At 38.8% G+C, this 20,470-nt stretch overlaps 1 protein-coding gene across 2 annotated transcripts; it reads right to left on the minus strand.

The window, feature by feature from the left end:
- Positions 1-1,438: 1,438 nt before the first annotated feature.
- Positions 1,439-19,976, minus strand: STEAP2 (STEAP2 metalloreductase). Of its 2 annotated transcripts, none has more exons than XM_065832035.2 (6): positions 19,805-19,976; positions 19,283-19,429; positions 15,749-16,270; positions 13,549-14,076; positions 11,751-11,915; positions 1,439-5,474 (listed from the first exon to the last, which is right to left on the minus strand). In XM_065832035.2, the coding sequence occupies exons 3-6, from the start codon at positions 16,238-16,240 to the stop codon at positions 5,190-5,192; spliced, it is 1,470 nt and encodes a 489-aa protein (XP_065688107.1). In that variant the 5' UTR covers positions 16,241-16,270; positions 19,283-19,429; positions 19,805-19,976; the 3' UTR covers positions 1,439-5,189. The 2 variants fall into 2 exon arrangements, with proteins under 2 accessions (XP_065688107.1, XP_065688106.1); XM_065832034.2 differs by having other exon boundaries at positions 15,749-16,273.
- Between the last annotated feature and the right edge of the window lie 494 nt (positions 19,977-20,470).

The following is a 20,470-nucleotide window of genomic DNA, read 5'->3' on the forward strand; positions in this document are numbered from 1 at the left end:
TAGGTTGCAAGGTTTTGAAGGACTATTATTCAGTACAAGATACACCTTACAAGTGTTGCAATGGCCGTCTCCAGCCCTACTCAAGTGATGTCCTGTCCTTGGCTGTACTGAACCTGTGGACTTTTTCCAAAAATCTGTAGACGTTTTCCAAAGCCACCTGCACTGTTTATCAAATACAACACTGAGCTCCTCATAGTACAGAAATCAGTGTCTTTCTAAGAATCAGTCTGTTGACTCCTTGTCTTCCTTTTCATTCTCGTTTTTCTTTTTTTTTTTTTTTTTTTGGTCAGCAGGAAGGGAAAAAGAAGAGGGGGTATAGGAACGGGATAGTGCAGAACTGTCCTGCCAGACCTCCAGTGTCTGATATCCCCAGAAGAAAGAAAAGACCCATGAAGTGGCTGGCAGTCAACTCAACCTTAAAAACCTGTGAAGTCAACAGAGCTTCCATTATCTGGATATATCTGCCTATACTATTAAAACACAGTGTTCAGGTCATTGGGTGATATAGATTTAAGGGGTACTTTCAAGCTGATCTTCATTATTCTAAGGAAGTGCAATAAGTCAGAGTAGACAAAACTTACACTTTTGTACAGTACAAAGTACAGCTGGACAAAGGTGTAAGTCCAGGGCCCCAGCTGCTAGCATTGTATCAGCACTCAGTGAAACAAGCACTGCAATACAGAGAAACAAGGTGGGATTTAAAATAAAAAACCCTAAGGAAAGACAGATCTCAAGGACCAAAATGTTACTCTTACATCAGACATGGCACAAATAGGTATTAAATATTTTGAACTCTAAAAATACCTAAATTCCGTTTGGGAATATAGAAAGGCTATGTAACAATGTGAAAGCAACACAAATCCTGCCAGCTTCACTCACTCATGCATCTTGACATCTGAACTGAGAACAGTTTATGCTGCTGACCTCTAGTTAGGCAGGATTTCACCTCTCATGTATTCTTTGCCTCCTTCCTCTTATGTTGGCATAAGCCTCTCTGAAAAAAGTTATATATTTCCAAATGAAGGACTGCAAAGTGACTCACCTGTTTTTCTCATTTGAACAGTAATGCTTTCTCTCTCACACACAGGAAGAGTGTCTCCACCTGGCAAACTTACTTGTGCCTAGCAGTCTCACTTCTGCCAAATTTTGTTGAATTAGAAGTGGACTAAATATATGCTGGCAGTACTGTAGTGTTCACTCTGTGTTCTGAAAACATGGAGAATATCTTAGAGCAGAAGATGGGATATTGCTTTCCAGCATGTCTGTGTGAAATATGTGTTACCCAGCCATTGCAAAAGAAACAAACTGCCCTTCAGAATTTTTTTAGGAACACACACTCAAGTTCTACCTCTGAAAAAATGTTCATTGGAGCACACATGTATTATAAAGAGAAGCAAGCTAAAATTTATTACACACAAACACAGAAGAAAAGGCCAAATACCCGACATTGACTTTTTATTGATTTTTTGTGTAAAACACAATCTATGGAAAAATAGATAAAAGCATTGCTAATAATTTATAATAGCCCTGTTCAGAGAGACTGCACAAACAAATTGACAAACACAACTACAAAGAGAATATTGCACATGGGAGACATAATATGCTCACTGCAAGACACAGCCAGCAAGGCATGAGGAACAATACATAATGATAGAGATCATTGTTCAAGTCAGTTCAATGTGTCATTAATTTTAAAGGCTGTAATCTAATTAATTCAAGCAGTATCATATCATGATACAATATCAGGACTGCAACATTACTCATTACATTGATGGAAAATACTACAGGGTGAATAGGCAAGAAATAAAAAAATTGTGTATTAGGAGATGCACTGTCTGAAAAGAACTATGCATATGCATCCATTACCACTGCATATATGAAAATATTATACTGAAAAACTCTATCTAATTTTTATGCACCTAATATAGATAACTTTCAAAGGAAATCTTCACATTCAGAGGAAAGATGGTTCCTAACTATATTCATATCTGTGAAATTTATAGCCACTTGGAAACTCATTGCTTTACATTAATAATTCCCCTTAGTGCTAGGCTGGGCAGCATGTATAGCTAATCACATATAGACACACACACACAATTTTATAGGCAATTAATGCCAAATAAAAATACAAGTGTGTTTTCTCACGTTGGCACTTCATATAAAGCACAATGTTGGAACAAAAAGTTAAACGAGGCACCAATTCACAGTAACCATTACCACAAGCTAGATATGCAAAGAACTTTCAAAACAATTACAAAGTAATTAATCTCTAAATAATTCAAGAACATGAGTACTTAATTAACTTGTACATAGTTGCCAGTTAATAGAATTGTAAGATAAAATTAATAACACATACGGAATCTGAAACAGAACTGTATTTTAGACAATGTTAAGAAAGAATACCTTAATATCTGTAGAAACAATCTGTTGCTAAATACATAGAGGTCTCAATTTTCGAACATGATGTATACTGTTCTGTATTATATATTTAGCACTGTATTTTTTTACTGAACAGTAACAAAGATATATTATGTTTATTTCATCATTCATTTTTCATTAGGCAGTAATTTATATAAAGCCACACAAAAAATATTTTTATAGCAGGCTATTCCTCAAAATATATATTTATTCTCCTAAGTAACTAAAACATTTAAATGAATTTAATTGTTCTATTTAGGCAATTGAAATTGAACTTTTAGCCTCAGGTCTTTTTCCAGTGAGAAGTCCTCATGTGAGTTCTTCTACAGAAATCAATACTTTTGATCACATGAATAGATTCCTTACGTGACTAAACATGTGCATGATACGATACATAAGGTGTAGTAAATGCATGCGTGTCATTTTACTTTCAGACTTAACAGTGTTTCATTAGAGTAAATGGCCCTTGAAGAACACTACAAAGTATTAAATCACAAGTCAACTTATTATTCCATTTAGAAGCTACAGGGCCTAATGGGAAACCATATGTAATTTTGTAGCACAAACATTTAACAAAATGTTTTCATATATTTGATCTAAAAATATAATATATTTATTAATACTTCAATATTTCAGTCTTTCAAGTAACTTATAAAATCAAACCACATTTTTAACTTTCTGCACACACAGTTTGAAAAAAGGAACACAACATTATTCTCTCCAGACACCTTTGGCAGTTCAAAATTCAACAGTTTAAACATTCTTGAGTGAATTTAATTATGAAATAACTTTTTGCATAGGAAAGAGGGCCAATACATTTCTGTATATACTGTCAGTGGTTGCATTACAGTACATATATGGACTTTGATAGTAATTTTCAATTAGTACAGTATCCTAGGTCTGCAATATTATCGCTATTGCATCAAATTATATAATGTTAATTACCTATTCTATAGAAGTGTAGAACTACTATAAAATAATAGCAGCATATTTAATTTTGGAATGTAATCAGATTGTCAACAGTAATGGTTTCTAAATTTCTTCAGAGGTACGCAATTCTGATCTGAGTTATACCATCTCATTCTAGTGAGCTTAATCAGGTTTCTTGCACAGGACTGGGGCAGAATGTAGCATAGCATTTATCCCATTAAAATCCTCTTAATGTAATTAAGAACAACTAACATTAACTCTTTAGATTTAGGCTAGTGTAACTGGAGGCAGAGTTTGAGTCTAGATTCTCTAGTTCTGTTGAACTGTTGGTTTCATTACAGAGATAATGAGATTTACAGGACTAGTGATGTTTAAGGATAAATTCAAGCGTAAGTCCTGTATATTTCTGATGTATGACATCGATGACAAACTCTTGCAAAGTAATAAATAAGTAGTGCAGGTTCAGTTATAAAAGTCAAAAGATCCTAAACAGTGCAAATACAGATAAGAAAAATACAATTTCATACAAGAAAATTAGGACAAATTACACATTCTGATTCACTGAAATGAAGGTTTTGCTAATTAAGCAAGAGTAGCTGGAAGGTATGAGTTGAGTTTGGCTATTTTGTTAGAGAAGATTAGAACCTGACAAAGCAGTAGTAATAAATAATTGCAAATGTTCTTTTGAATCTCACAGGAAATGCAAATGTCAAGTTTTAGAGATAATTCATTTTTAAGTATAAGAATAATCATTTTGTTTCTCAAAAATTCAGGCATATCCCAGTAACACTTGTAAAAGTAAGACTTTTATATAAAAATAGAAGATTGGATTTACACAAAAAGATAATACGAATTTAAGACAGACTCTGGGAAATTCATATATAATAACAGAAACTCCAGTGTAGAAACATATAGAACATGAGTGTTGTGATGCTTCCCTGTTGTACCAACAGACTGGAAGTTTCACAGTGAAAATGGATTTTTTGTTGTTGAAGATTTCTCAGTTTGTTTTGGTTTGCTTTAAAACAATTCCTGATATTCCAAAATCATTCCAAAATCAATAACTACTTGCTTGCACACATATCTGCAAGTGTTTGTATGCATGAAAATTCAAAATGGTGTTTTACATTGTATGATGTATAGAAATAAAGAGATGCTGAAGATCTAAAATCCTATGTGATACTTTGAAAACACTGACCCTGTTAGTACAATATCGTTTGCTTACAAGATGTACAATGATAACATCATTGAAACTGGTTTTGCATATTCAAATGAAGGAATGGTGTAAAACCACACCCAAATAAATATACTGTACATGTGCAATACATCATTACAAATTAAGATAAGTTGTTTCAATACCTGATTATTTCCTAAATTATTCACTCTATTAGTCTATATCCTGAATTCACTATCCCAGAAGTGTGGTTTTAATAAAAGAAATACTGTTCAGAAAATGTGGTATTAATAAGTAGCACTCTGACAAATACGCTCTAAGTCAAAGAAATATCTGGAATGCATGGTTATAATAAAATACTCTTGTGATATAACTGTGCAAAGAAGCATTTAAAATTTCTGATTTCATAATCATCTGCCCTCTGTAATTCAAACCAAAAATATTTTGCAGTTATCTAAAGGAGTAGTCTTCTAATTATAAATTTCTCATAGGTTGGTTAAGAGCTTGTACTACATGCCAAGCAAGTCCACAGTGACTTTACTCATTCGTTAACTAATCTCCTGAAAATAGAAGTTTAGGACAAAAAAACCCCAACCAACCAACCAAACAAAAAAAACCCCCAACAACTCAAACATTTAGAACAGTGCTAACAAAGATTAGTCTATCATCACATCACAGTTATCCTTTCTGGAGAGAGATGTGGAAGAGATCCACTTGCTTCTTCTATAACATGGCTTTTCTCCCATCCTCTTCGAATTCTCCTCAGCTTCCTACTTACACATGGCAAGAGTAAAATGATCTTACCTAGAATTACAACGGAAGGCAGAACAAGGGCAAGAACAAAATTTGGTGGTGTATAAAATCTGTAGTACTCTTCTTCAAAAGCTCTTTTCCATCCATAAATCAGTACATGGAAAGTACTTATGAGTAGAGCAACATATCCAAGTGTAGACTTTGAAAAAAGAGAAAAGAGGGAAAAAAATAAGAGATAATAGTACTTGGTCCTTCATTCAACAGCTCTAACCCATTACTCTAACAATTCTACTAGGCACCATGTTAAAAATCTCTTACTTATACACTATTTTGAATCATCAATATGTGGCTTTAAGTTCTCATGTGCTGAAAACTACGGATTGAACACTGATTTACAACATATTTCTGCTAGCATCTACAGCCTTTAGTCAAAGCTGAAATGCAGATGTTTGCCCAAATTCTACGTAATGGAAGTCAACTTCAGGATATGTATGTGAATAAGGAACAATCCCAGTGAAGTTGCTGAACAACATCAGTTGTGATTGGAAGTTAAGTCCCCTGTTTCTAAACTAGGAGGGTAGGTCACTTCCAATATTTACGATTATGGAATGGTGCAATTCTGCTGGAAGCGATCTGGGCCCATCACTCCAGATTTTTATCAGTCTGAGAGGTGCAGTTTGCTTCTTCCTCACAATGGCCTGCATCCTCTTGTCTAGTTAGCACAAATCATCCCTCGCCTTTCTCCAGCAGCTGTTGCCTCCTGATTAATGGACTGCAGGACTTGGGCACAAGGCAATGATGCAGATTATCCTGAACAGGTAGTGCTGGATGAAACATGAAGGAGAAGGCTCCCACCTCTTCTCATGCAATCTAGAGCATGCCACGGAAGGTGGTGCCAATAGGGGTCATCCACCATTTCTGTGAATCTGCCTTTTAAGAAGCCTGTAGTTGTATTGCTGTGCAGACTTGAGTTAAACGTATTAACTTTGACTTTCCCAAACCATGGTAAAAAAGACCACTATGCTTTGAATTCTAATGGTGATCAAATGAAGAAAAACACTTTTGAGCCAAAACGGATGTAATGACTAAGTTGGCTGGGAAACATTTGCAGAAAATCACTGAAACAGAAAATTAATATTAAGAATGGTAACTGACTACCAAGTTATGTTTTAATTCCAGTAAACAGAGAGGCACAGAAAAATGCAGCCTAATGGTCTTTAATAATAAGTGAAAGAATTAGTTCTTTCTGCTTCAAGATTAACCATTTACTAGGGAAAGGAAAATGTCTGAGCTAATACTGTTTGCAAGGACTCATGATTATAACAGTATAAAAAGGAAAATACTTTTGTTAATTTCTACCGATCAGTACCATGTTTTTTAACTTGCCAGTATTTAGGCATTTTTGCCAGTGATTTCAGAGCCATGTTGGCACATTTTAGATATGCCACACTCTTTTTTTAAAAAAGAACAATTTTCTGCCAACATATTCCATAAGAGACAGAACAATTAGACAGTCACTTGTGGATATGAAAATGGCATATGCAGTATCTGAACGGAAGTTCTGGTAGGAAATTTGGACAGCAAACAATACTATCAAACCTGATGTTTCAGTATGTTATTGCGGATTTTTGCTGGTGTGATTGTCCTGAATTCAGTGCTGTTACATCACTGCCAGCAGAGAAAAGGGCACAAGTGAATCATATCCCTCATTTCTTCATCAGGCTTACTGATGAGAACTATAACAATTATTGAAAAAGAAACAGGAAGGAAATGTTATACAGATTCTTCCCAAGTTAAAAAAAAAAAATAAAAAAATGCTTATTTAAATTCCATCTACAAACTACAGTTTTGAGACATGTATGTATATCTTTCTATCTAATGGTCAAAATGGAAGCTAAGAAGTCCATCAGGACATCTATCAGTACATTTTGAACTGGACACAAGGACAAGAAAAACATATGATCCATCTATATTCAGTTGTTTTTTTTTCCCTGTGGAAAGTTGCCATATGTTTCTTTGATGGGTTGGTAGGGCATGTGCTAGTATGTACTGGACCATTTCAACCACTCACATAAAAAAACCTGACAATAAAAACACTCCTATAGGAGCTTCTGTCAGCTGCTGATGGTATTTTCTTCTACCAGGCCCTTAATTGACCTATTTTTGTGCTATACTTTCGACAGTAATAACACCACATAGCTAGAAAGAGGATGTTCTCCACACAACTTAGCATTCTGCAGTCTCTGGTTTGTTCAGTCAGGGCAGATCTGCACTAGAAAGTTCCATTAAGAGCCTTTATCCCAGCTTGCAGCTACTGACAAAGGCTTTTCCAGAAGTAGGCGCAAGACTGGCTGCCTTTGCTGCCTACATAAAACCCACTGCAGGAGGCTGTGTCAGTACAAAATTTCTATGGTTTTATTATAAAGACTTGATTTTTCTGTATCTGCAAATATTCAAAGGCTACAGCAATGGCTATACAGTAGCAACACGAGGAAACTCAGAACCGACTGAAGCAGTCTTGGACAAAAAGACATCAATTAGTGCAGGAAAACGCACTGCTGGGCAGCTGAATGGTAAAAATAACATCAGCTGGTGGCACTGGATCATACTACAAATCTTGGCCAGCGGTAGCAGCAGAAAGCCATACTCCAAAGTTGACCACCCCTAAGGATGCTAACATAAGAGGTGTTTCAATCATTGAGAAATAAATTATAATTGTGCTGTGGAAGTTATTAATTGCTAGAAAGCAATCTGTTTAATACTGGAAAGGTGAGAGAGCTGCTGTCATTCAGGTATGCAAGGTTATTTTCTTCTGCACAGGTTTATGACTTGACAATGTGTAGGAGGGAATACGGGGATTAAAGACAATGGATTTCCTGAAATGCAGTTGTGCTTCAGATGGAATACAAGTACTGTATTTCTGTCATCCTTTCCTGGCTTCATAAGACAGAAAAAGAAAGGGATGAATATGTCTACGAGAGCTGGAAGATCAATTACACAAATGTTATCACAGGGAGGCCAGGACAGGCATGGGATGCTAACTTCTTTAAGAGCAGAGGACATTTGAAAGCAGCAAGAAGGGATATTTGTCCTTCACTGGTAAATTCACATTGGTGACTGAGTAGCAATTTCAGTTGTAAGTCTTGGGAGCCCCCTGCCTAGGCTCTAGGATGGCTGCTGGGAAAAGGGAAAGAACATCTTTGGTTACTTTGCTTCCTTATTTTCCATAATACTGTGTTTCCTGGAAGCTGAGTAATGGATTAGTACATTTCCTATGAACTCCCCAATCTCTTAGTTTTTCTCTAAGTTTTGCCTGTTTTGTTTCTCTTCCTTCCGGATCAAAGTCAGTTTTTGTAGCTAATGTGAGAGATTGCCAGCCAAGGCCACTGGTAAACTGGACAAACTGGCATTGTTTGGGGGGAAAAAAAATAAAAGTGTTAGAGGAGTGTGAAAGATGCAGGAGAAAAATCCCTAAAATGCTACCAGGAAGATGTACATCTAAAAAGACACAAATCTGCTGTGAGACAAAAATGCTTCAGGAATTTTTACCTTCAAAATGGTCAAGTAGTTCCAAGTGATTTATATATACAAAAGGTATTTTCCAAAGCCTTTGTTTATGCAAGGTATACTTCAGATTCCCCAGTAACAGGGTATTGCTAAACTCACAAACATGCTGTAGCAATTCTGACTGGAATCTTACTCATAAACTTGCTAAATTCTCAGGCCTCATTCTTCTTTACTCTGGGGGAAAAGTACCCTACTCTTGTGGGAAAACCAAGGCAAGGCAGCCCTCCTTACAGTGTGTGCACAAAACCAAACCAAAACAAAGTAATACTGTCTCCAGAAAACTTTAGGATTGTGCTAGCAGACAAAAAGAATGTTCACAAAAAGGTCAGCTTCATACTGTGTAAATGCCCGATTTGCACTGATTTAAAGGGAGATATCAAAGACAGCAATGATTTCTGGGCAAAAACATTCACACTTGACATTCTTTACAGTATTACAAAGACTGTGGTAGAGGTCTGTTTGAATCACTGTAGCTATGGGAGATGCTGCCTGGGGCTTGTTCTACTGGTAGAAGAATAGAAAATAGTCTATACTGTGTATGTTAATAATTTCTTTAGCCTAAACTCAGATTTTCCTAGTAGGACTCAAGACTGAGTATATTTTAGTGGTGAAACTCTTTAGGGGAGGCCAGACCCTTATTTTGATGAAACTATATTTACTAAGATGAGCAAGCAATAGTATGTTGTTCTCAGTGGGAAGTTCTGAGTTGAAAAACTGGCCAAGTGTGCCAGTGATGACTGCGACTGATTCTTCATCTGTCAGATGCAAAACAAGTTCAGCAATTATTGTGGCAAATCATCTGAGATTCAAGACTAAAGCTGGAGACATGTTGCTTTTCCCAGTTAAAAAAAGCAGCACTGAGATGATGGGCTAATAGTTCCACTGTGACTTGGAGAGGATTGAGAAAATTAAGTTCAAATTCACTTCATCACATTGCACTTCAGTAGAAGAAAAATAAACAGCAAGTATTATGATGTTTTATCTGTTCTACTTGCACACTGAGTATGATGAAGCTTGTGCAGAAATGCAGACCCCCTTAAATCTAGTGAGGAATCACTGAAAGTCCGTTTTCTGATTGAATAAAGCAAGAGGATTTTTGGAGGAAAAAAAACTAAATGAAGAACAACTTACATACTGAGAAACAATTAATGACAAAGCAAAGTACCTTTAATGATCATTAACTTTAAGTAAATTTTTAGTAGTTCAATATTTTTTGTGATGAAAAAATTGCAAACAGGCATAATTAATTACCAATATAAGTTCTCTTGAGCATGTAATGCAGAATCAACTGTAACATAACTTCAGAACAGACAACTGTTCCAAATAAAATTCCTCAAAATACTGACAGATGATTCATGAAAGTTCATAATTATTTAAATTTGGAACTATTTTGACTTTATTTATAGTGGAAATAACCGCAGTAAACATGACACAATAAAAATGTCCTTGTAGACACATCATTATATGATCATTGTGTGATTTGACTCAGTCACACAAGCCTGAACTTTGGAAATTTTAGTAAGGAAAAATAAGATACAAATGCTGGATTTGTGGATAGAAGTCATTCTTGGATAAAGGTATCACCTCACTCATGAGTAAATATGTATTTTGCCCTTTTGCATTAATGTTTTACATCACCCAAGAGCAGTTCCCGCACAGAGAACTCTGGATGGCAGGGTTGGTGTAACAATACAAAATGGGTATTTACACCCTCTGAAGGCTCTAAACCATGAGCAAGAATAAACAGTTCTGTCAGGGGAACTCTAATTTGAATCATTTTTCAGCAAACTTTTTGGAGGCCTACCTGGAGTGTTCCATCGATAGAAACCTTACGGGAACGGAAGACATTACTTACAGACAGAAGACCTCTGGCAACTACAGCCAAAGTGTTCCCCAACCACCCCCTTTAAAATGTCTGTAAATTATGAAGTGCAACTCAAGTCCTGAACAGTAAAGTCTGTGCCTGTGTTCTGAAGGTAGGAATTTGTAACCAGACTAAGAATTAGGCAACATTATTACAGTGGATATGTTGAAAAACCATTAATCAGAAAAGACCAAGTTAGGACTAGAGTACTGAATCCAAAGTCAGAGAACAAAACAAAACCCAGAACTGCATGTGCACACTTAGGAAATTTATCACAAGACTGAATTCTAATAAAATTTCTTATTGCTGACTGCTACCTAGAACTAATGGCAATTTTGTTTGGAAGCAAACATTAAGCTGTTTATTAAAGCCTATAATTCTCAGTATTTTATGCTGGTTAGGTCTGCCTGTAGTAGATGTTTATCTGAGGAAGGAGGGAAATGGAAGGGATGCCAGGACCTGGAAAAGCTTTTGCATTTAATAAACAAAGCTTTATATTTTACTAATAGGTGTTTTCAGCAAAAGGAATACACAGTTGAGAACTGTTTTAATTCCCACACAGTAGAGTGAAGCAAAACTAAGTCAATGATACCGTGGTTGTCAGAGGGCTGTGCAATAAAAATCCTGCAGGACAAATTAAGCCTTCAATTTTAACAGTTGTGTGCATCTACATCTAGTAATATCCCAGCAGTATCATTGCCTTTAGCGAGCGTGCCCAAATTTATCTAATTGGAATTTAGTAAGAAATTCTAACAATGGAAAAAGAATAGATTAGTGCTCATTTGCTCTTAGCTGTGTTGGTTATTTAAGACCAAGAAGTGTAAAATGGAAATTCCTATTCTAACACTCATGAAGTGCTTAATGTGCCTTCATGTTAACTTATCTGCCAAGTAAAGATACATTGTTTTTATTAACTTTCAGGGGCGGGGGGGGGGGGGGGGGGGGGGGGGGCTCTCTTATCTTGTGAAGTGTTGTTCTTCATCATCATCACAATCAAGGAATTCTTATTAACAACAAAACCCCCTTATTTAAAAAGTAACTCACCTGAATAAAACTGAACTCCCTCCAGTTCAAGGAACTGTTTACTGAAGGGATGGAAGTTACTGCCAGCAAAGAAAGCAATCCAAGACTCATTATTCCAAAGGAGATATACATTTCAATCCGCCACACCTCTTCTTCATTCCAAGAATTTTCAACATTTGCATGAACCTGATGAAAGAGCACAAAGGAAGCACTTTATTCTACAGGATACTAAAAATATCAACAGATGTTATTTAGCTGAGTAAAAATCTACAGTCACAGGACAACTATAAAAAAGAGTCAAATACTTCAGAGCTTTCCTCATGTCTTGCAGAAAAACAACTATTTCCTTACTGTTGGCATTGGCTCTTGTTAGATTAAAAATACATTAAACATTGAAACTTAGATGACTTGTTAAAAGAAAATGTAACATTATATACTATTTAGAACAATCATGCTATAAAACCACATAAATCTGCACATTCCTATATGCTGCAGAAAAACAGCTCTGGTTTTCAGAGCCTGGAAACTTAAATTCTACAATATAAATTGGGTAAAAGCTGTAACTTTTTTTAGTTTGTTACATTTAGAAATAGTTCAGCATCATTTCCTGTTTTGCTTCAGCTCCCTATGCTGAGTACAAGTTATTTTGCCTCTTTCACTGTTGACATCCAATACATCCAAGACTGTTCTCACTGGAGAGCTTTATCAGAAAAAAAAAGAAACTACTCATGTCCTTAATAATTAAGAGACTTGGACATTCAATTATTTTTCCACTTTCAGGTGAACTATTGTGATATGGCATGTCTTGAAATAGAAATATTAGCAAGTGAGAGTTTTAAAATGTTATTAAAACCAAGATAATTTCTCAGTAAAAGTATCAATGGATCCTTTACTAATACAGAGTGTGAGCAATTACTGTTTCTTGTTACCTTTTATAGTTTTGCTCTTCCTGCCTTTCTCTTAAGTTAAATCTTTCATGCTAGCTCTTTCAGAATTTGTGGACCCAATCCTTGTTAATTTGTTCCATTTGACTTCTGAGCTTGCTTTTCTTTCTGTTTGATCACGTCTCTCTTTCCTGCAGATTTTAGGTGCTGAATGGCAATGCTGCTTTCCTGGCAGTTCTATTTTTCTACCACTTTAAAGGTGACAATAAACTACCCCACTGACAGACAGGAGCATCAGACCTTCTTTTGAAGAATGACAGATTTGACAAAGATTGTTTTAGGTTTATGCAAGACCAATTGCTCCTGGGAACTGAGAGTCAATTTCTATTGCCTGCAATATATTATGTACACAGAAGTTTTAATGAATAAACTATTTCTACCACTGGTCCAAAATAATACAAAGTAACACAATTTTCATTTTGTAAACATAGATGTATCTGTAAGCACTATTACAGTATCTACCCTTATACCTTTTTCACACTTGCAAATTCACTTATAATATACATACTTCCCCATACGTTAAGTACACAAAGAGAGGAACATACCTCAGAAACTCAAAGGTTTCCTGCTGTTGCTCTTATCCTGTCTATCCTACATTCTCCTTGTGCATATTACTATCAGGGATTTAAGGAAGACACCTCCTTGATTCTCCATACCACAGAAACTTGACTACAGCTTGACTGAGAAGGTGAGCACAACACACAAGTGTTTATTTTAGTCCCCCTTCTGACTTGGTACTAGCTATACATAAGACAACCCACAACATTCTCCACTGAAAACAGTGGAACACATTAAGAAAACATATATATCGTATTCACGAGCCACATGCATACAGTCAAGGCATTTTTGGCTTACTGAACTAAAGACTGGCTTACCTGTTGATATGCCATATTGAGGAATAAGTATCGCTCCGACCTCCTCATAGGTAAGCAGAGGCTGTACACCACATGCACTGTTGCGAAGAAAAAACTGAGCAGACCAAGCTGCTTTCGACACTGGAGCCAGTTGTCCAGCCAAGGTGGAAATCGCCTGTACTTAGTGCCAGAGTGAAGCTGATAAGCGGCTGCAATAAGTCCTGATAAATACACTAGAGAAAGTAAAGTGATTGCAACAATTGGTAGAGTCTTGTTCACAATCTCAATGGGGATCTTGTAAAAGTCACTCTGCTGATTTCTCACATATGGATGGATTACATCTCTAATGAAGGAATAGACAAAGAAAAATGTTGCCAGGCTAATTGCAATCACTACAGGCCCTTTCCACAGAGTGAACAGCCGCAGAGGTAAGTTTTCAATCTCCCTTGAAGATGACAGTGCTCCCAAATCAACAGGAATAAAACTGAGCTGACGGGCAAGCTCAATAACTTGATGGCGAGCCTGAACATTGTTACTGCATATATAGACCTGTTGGGAAAGTCATGTGAATTGTCAGTAGTCAGAGAAAGAGACTCGAAGGTTAAAAACCCAACCAACCAGCCAAACAAAACAACCACCCAAAAAACATAAAAAAAATCTTGAGGGCCTCCAGGACAAAACCACAGCACTACTGCTAAAAGGGTAAATTGTTATCCCAACTTATATCACCAAGATGAGAATGAAACAACATACAAATCCAGTCAAAGTGAAAATATGCACACTGACTTAGCAACAAAGTGACCAAAATAAAATTGGCTTTTTCTTGGAGTTAATAACAAGCTAATGAGGGATGCCCTGGTAATCTGCCCCTCAAATGATATGTCTACAGGACCAGATTAAACCTGAAACAATGGCTAAAAGCGTTTCAGAAAATCGTGAGTCTTTAAAAAACACTGGAATCTTGAATGATGACTATAAACCAACTGTAGCCTAAACAGAATGCAAAGCAGAGAACTGTATCACCTCTCTAACAAGTTTAGCTTAATTTCACAATCCAAATTTCCACAAAAATTGAATGTTTAACAGAAAAGACAAAAACTAGCCGCCAAACACGAACTCCTTCTAAAGACCAGTTATTACATAGTGAAAGAAATGCACTACTACAAAGTACTTTGAAGTTCCTTTAAAAGTTACAGTGGACTATACTTTGCTCAACACTGTTTGCTGACCATGTGCGTTAGAGCACACATGATCAGTTTTGACAGAAGTTAATTACTTATAGCACAGTGCTATTCTGAAAGGGGATAAAAATAGTACAGTGAGGTTATTTTTAAAATTATGCTAATTCTATATCAGTTTCATTCCATTAAAAAAATCTACCTGAAGTATCAGAAATCTCAGTTTAGTCTCCAGTAGTCACATTACACCAGTCATTTTGCATGCATTTCTCAGAGACCATAAAGCCATGAAGGACTGGGTTCTTGCATAGGCTTAAATTCTTTGCATCATTTCAGCAAAGCATGAAAATGATAAAGCTGCCTTTTCTATATGCAGGATGGATTTAGGGACCACACTAGGAAGGAATTTGAACATGATGTTCCCAAGCAGTTCTGATTCAAATGAATGATCACTTAGAAACATATGTGCTTCCTTCTGCCTCCTCATATTTATGATCTTGGGGCATTCTAAAACCTAGATAATTTCTTTCACTTCTTTGTTACATTGAATCCAAGTATTTTTAGAACAGCTGACTCCTGAGCCCTGGGATCAGGATCTGAGATTTCTGTGCATCTCTTCCAGTGGTTCACTCTGTGTAAACCAATTGTGAAACTGAAATACACTGGGAAAGACTGCTTCTATCCTTGCAAGAGCATAAAGATAAAAATTAACATGTTTCCTACAGAAGATTTTAAAACCCAAGTCCTCTATCTGTAGTCATCTAAAGGTCAGTTGTCTAGTCAAGGCTAGTATCCGCATTTCCTTTGCAATCTTTAAAGATAAACAGGTAGCCCAGAGGACAATTTGGACCACTTCATATGTCTTACAGTGGATGAACTAGACTCTGAAAGTTTAATTGGCTACTAAAACTTAAACTAAAGGCCCAACTTTTTAGGCACGCTAATTCAGGCAGGATGAATCCAATGAGATCTGGCTGCTTACATTCAGTTTCTGTCATCTTCATCTCACACACAAGTGAAATTAATACAAATATAAGATTTACCTGTCTGCTAGCATCCTTTGGTCCTAACTGCAGTGACCAAGCTGAAACAACATTGAATCCTTTGACAACCAGGGAATCTGGGAAAAGTGATGCCAAATACTCTGCATTGGAGTCAGGATATTGGTCTACTCTTGTATTATTGCTGACATCAATCAGAATTTTACCAGCGAGTAAATGCTTGAGGTCCCACAAAGAGGCATAATGTTCTCTGTGTATAGCTACAAAAATGATGTTTGTTTTCGCTACTGCATCTTCGTGGTGAGTAACATCAACCACATGGGGAAAAAACTCGGCAGCAAGTTTAGGATTTCTGCTTCCTACGACGACGTGGTACCCACATCTGATTAGCCTAATTGTCAATGACTTAGCAAAGTCTCCACTTCCAATTATGCCTATTGTGATCTTACTGGCATCCTTAATGCCATTGGCAACATTTGGCAGAAAAGTTTCATTGAGGTTCTTCGGGCTTCCCATCATAGAGATTGATTCCATACTTTTAAGGCACCAAACCTACAAGGACTTCTTCTGGAAAAAAAAAAAAAAAGCAGAAAGCAAAAGAAAGAAAAATGTAGCATCACACAATGTTACAAGGCATCAGAATCCATAAACACCTCTGGGAACAAAATACGTGGTTCCAAGATTCATGTTATATTTTTTCCTTAATGAAGTACCCACTAATCAATTTTGTCTTGCAATGTGTCACTAATACAAGGAGAAACATAAAATACTTCAAGCACTTCAATAATACAGTCACAGAAGTAAATGATACTTTTCCCATCTTCTCCTATTCCCTGTCTTCTACTGCCCCAGACTACTGGACCACAACATAACCTTGTGCTCCTAAAACTAATGGTCAATGGAATGATGAGGAGAAACATGAAAAGAAAAACGGGTAATTATGGAAAATATTAGAAGGTAGAGATAGTTGGTCAGGAAAATATTAGAAGGTAGAGATAGTTGGTCAGGAAAATATTAGAAGGTAGAGATAGTTGGCCAGGAAGGAATGTATGCCAAAGTCTCAAAGCTGCAAATGTCATGGCTGTCACCATGACAGACATCCATCTGACATACTCAACTATCAGCCAGGGAATTGGGCAGTACATATAGATCCAATGGCAAAGACAATAAGGGAAATTTGTCCAGGCCTATTCATGAGATCACTAAGGACACTGGTAGGTCAGACTGCTAGGTCTGGCCATGGATGTATAAGGATTAACTGTGGGTGCAAAGGTAAAGGCTTCAAGGCCACGGGTCGCAAATAAGCCTAACAGAATTTTTCTGATGAGGCAGAGAAGATAAATCCTGGAGATAAACACATGGGACAGCATTCCACAAAAAATCTAATGGCAGGAAGAGATAGACTTCACGCAGTAATAAAAGGGAAGAGAATCATAGGACTCAAATTCAGTGCAGCAAGAAAGGCTTTGAAGAAGAGCAGAGGCTAAGGTTCACAGAAAATTTAAAGAAATACTGCTAGAGTTTTGGAGAGGTCACATAACCGCAAGCAAAGCTGTAACAAAGACATAAAAACCCACAAAACAACTCCTGGGAAAGAAGACTTCATATGAAACCACAATTATGACATAAGAGGTTCTGCACTGTAGAACAGGAATGAGTTCTGAAAATGAAGGAAGCAATGAGGAAAAGCAACCGTGAGGTTGCTCTCTTGGGAGCAATCAAGAGCAGACTACATAGAAAGAAGGAGCTGAAAAAAACATCTTCCTGAGCCACCATCCAATAGCTTATATGATGGTGATTAATCACCAGTGGGGCACTTCACCCAGCCATCAGCTAGGAATACATTATGGGTGGTGAATAACCTCCCACAATTAAAACAAGCTTTGTGTTTCAGAAGCTGGAGGAAGCTACCAGAAAAATGGGTACCTTTCATTTCATCATTGACTAGAAGGGAAAATCTCACTGAAACTGGACTGAGACTCTAAGGACAAAAACCAGTATGTGAAAGTGACCACAAAACCAGTGGATTCTAAGAGTGAATCTTTCTGGCAGAGGCAGACCATGTAGATTTTTATGTATGCACTGAAAAACGTCTCTCTTATCACATGACCTGAAATGTATCTAACACATGACCAAAGTACCAGTATTTCCTGTACTATGATAGTTCTCACCCAGGAACATAATGAGAATAGCAGTATTCTGATCAGTTAAGAAATATACATCAACTGGATATGATAGAACACATATACATTCACCACGTGATTACAGAGGCCCATTTCAGTTCATGTCACATGACGTGAAGGTGCTACAAAACTTTGGGACAGAACTGGGACCACCATGAGGAAATGGGATACCAGCATCATTTAACCACACTGCAGCCTCCTTTCAGTTCTTGTCCAAACAATCCTTAGGAGAATGGGCATCGACAATCTGGACGTGATGAATTGCTCTGGTGATCTCAATGCCAGTAGTGTGTGAAGAACAGAATTAAACTAACAGACTTCATAAAAACCCCCCAGGGAGTAGGCAGACATGACTCTTGGGCAAATAATCTAAGATTCGGAAGAGGTCAGAGAGCTGGCAGCTACTGTAAAGGACTACATTAAATGGAAAACAGCAATTCAGAGGAAAAAGAGTATATAAGACTGTTCTAACTGCATCAGGAGAACTTTAATGAACTGAAAAATCACACAAAAAGTAAAAAGAAAAAAAAAGGGGAGGGTGTGTATGCATGCCTAATGACCAGCATAAAGAGACACTGCTATCATGTAGGGATGAAATCAGAACAGCAACGGTGCAGAAATGAGTTGCAACTAGTGAAGGACATAAAGGGTAACAAGAAAAGGTCCCATAAATACAACAAAAGACAAAAGACAAGGTTTATAACTTTAGAGGAAAAGGAACAAATTATAGGTGAAACAAAATAGCACACAATGTTAAATATTTTATTTATTTCAATCCTTCAGAAGAAAGACTAATTGTGAATAGATATTTAATGAAATTCCTTTTATAGGGGGACAGAAGGTGAGGTCAAAGTGGAAAAAGGTAAGTTAAGAGCAAAGGATAAAGTTAAATATAAGATAAAGATTTTCAAGTCAGTAGACACTTATGAAATCCACCCTTGATACTTAAAATGCTGATTGAAATGATATCTTGAGAACTCTTGAGAGGACAAGAGAGGCAGAATAATACATACCTCTAAAAGAGGGTAGGAGGAGGACTGAGGAAAGCAAACAGCCTAACTTCATCCTCTGGACAGATTTTACATCAAGTTATTGAACAATCAATTTGTAAACAGTTAGATGGGAAGCAGATGATAAGAAGTAGCAAAGGTGGGTTGTTCAGGAACAGACTGCAACAAAATCAACTTTCATTTACAAAATATCTGGCCTCACAGATATAAAAAATAGTAGAAGCGATATAAACTTGACATTTGCCCTTAGATAAGCTAAGAAAACACCACAGAGCTATGTCAGTCAGGTGACACAGACGTGACAACCTGCTCTTGGATAACGACTGTTGGAGGAGAAAAATGAATCACCGAATCTGTGACCACCCGCTCGGGCGGGAACTCACCGGGCGCGGGCTGAAGCCGATGCACGGGGCCGACCGGACGCCGAGTGCAGGCCGGTACCCCCAGGGCAGGGCAGTGGACGGCCGGGCGATGCCGGTATCTACCCCAGAGGAGTTCGGCGGGGCCCAGGTCCTGGCCGGCATCTCCAGCTGCAACGACAACATCGTCCGTGACAAGACCGGCGACCCCACCGCCCGGCCGCCTCCGTGACCCTGGCAGAGCTGGGGCAGCGCTGCGAGGCCCGGCCGCCGCGGGCCGGAGGATGCTCGGCCCCGCGCCACCGCCAGGCAGCGGCCGCCTGTCCTGGCTGCCGGGCCGCACCCAGCCCCACTACCTGACCCGCTCTGGGGGTCCTCGCCACCGACAGGCCCGCCAGAGCCTGCCGGGAGATGGGGCAGCAGCGGCGGGAGCCAGGGCACGGGGCAGCGGGGAAATCCCCACGGGGCGGCGGCGAGCACGCTAGGCCTGAAGAGGCGCCCAGCAGGGACGCGGTCCCCCCCTGTCCCGGCCTCGGCGCCGCTCACCTCGTACCGCCCGGCAGCAGGTCCAGCACCGCCGCGACTCCTCCTGAATCTCCGGCCCCGCAGTGGCGGGCGGGAAGGCGGCGCCTCTCCTGCCGCTGCGACCCGCCCCCTGCGGCCCCTCCGACACCGCGCCCGGGAGGGCACCGGCGCGCGCCCGCCGGGGCTTGGCCTCGTGTGGGGAGCGAGGGGCGCGCGGCCGGCCCCGCCCTGCCCTCGGCCCCGCCCGCTGCGCTCCGGACACAAGCCCCTCAGACACCGCTCCGGCCCCGGGGCTCCGCCGGCACAGCGAGGGGTCCCTGCCGGTGCCCAGGCGAGCTCACGGTCCTGAGCGCACAACACACCCCTCTGCTGCCCGGGCCCTGCTGGGCCTCTGCTGCTCTGGCCCAGGTTTGCTCTTCAGCACGAACCCTCCTCCGGCCACTCTTCCTTATTCTCCCCTGGCAGAACGGTGCTGCCGGCCCTCAACTGGTGCCGGCTGCAGGGCCGCCGTTGAGGATCAGACTCACAGAATCACAGAATAGTTTGGATTCAAAGGGATCTTCGAAGCTCATCCAGTCCAACCCCCCTGCCACGAGCAGGGACATCTTCAACCAGATCAAGTTGCTCAGAGCCCTGTCCAGCCTGGCCTTTAATGTCTCCAGGGACGGGGCATCTACCACCTCTCTG

The sequence above is a fragment of the Patagioenas fasciata genome, chromosome 2 (genome assembly GCF_037038585.1).
Source record: "Patagioenas fasciata isolate bPatFas1 chromosome 2, bPatFas1.hap1, whole genome shotgun sequence".
NCBI lineage: Eukaryota > Metazoa > Chordata > Aves > Columbiformes > Columbidae > Patagioenas > Patagioenas fasciata.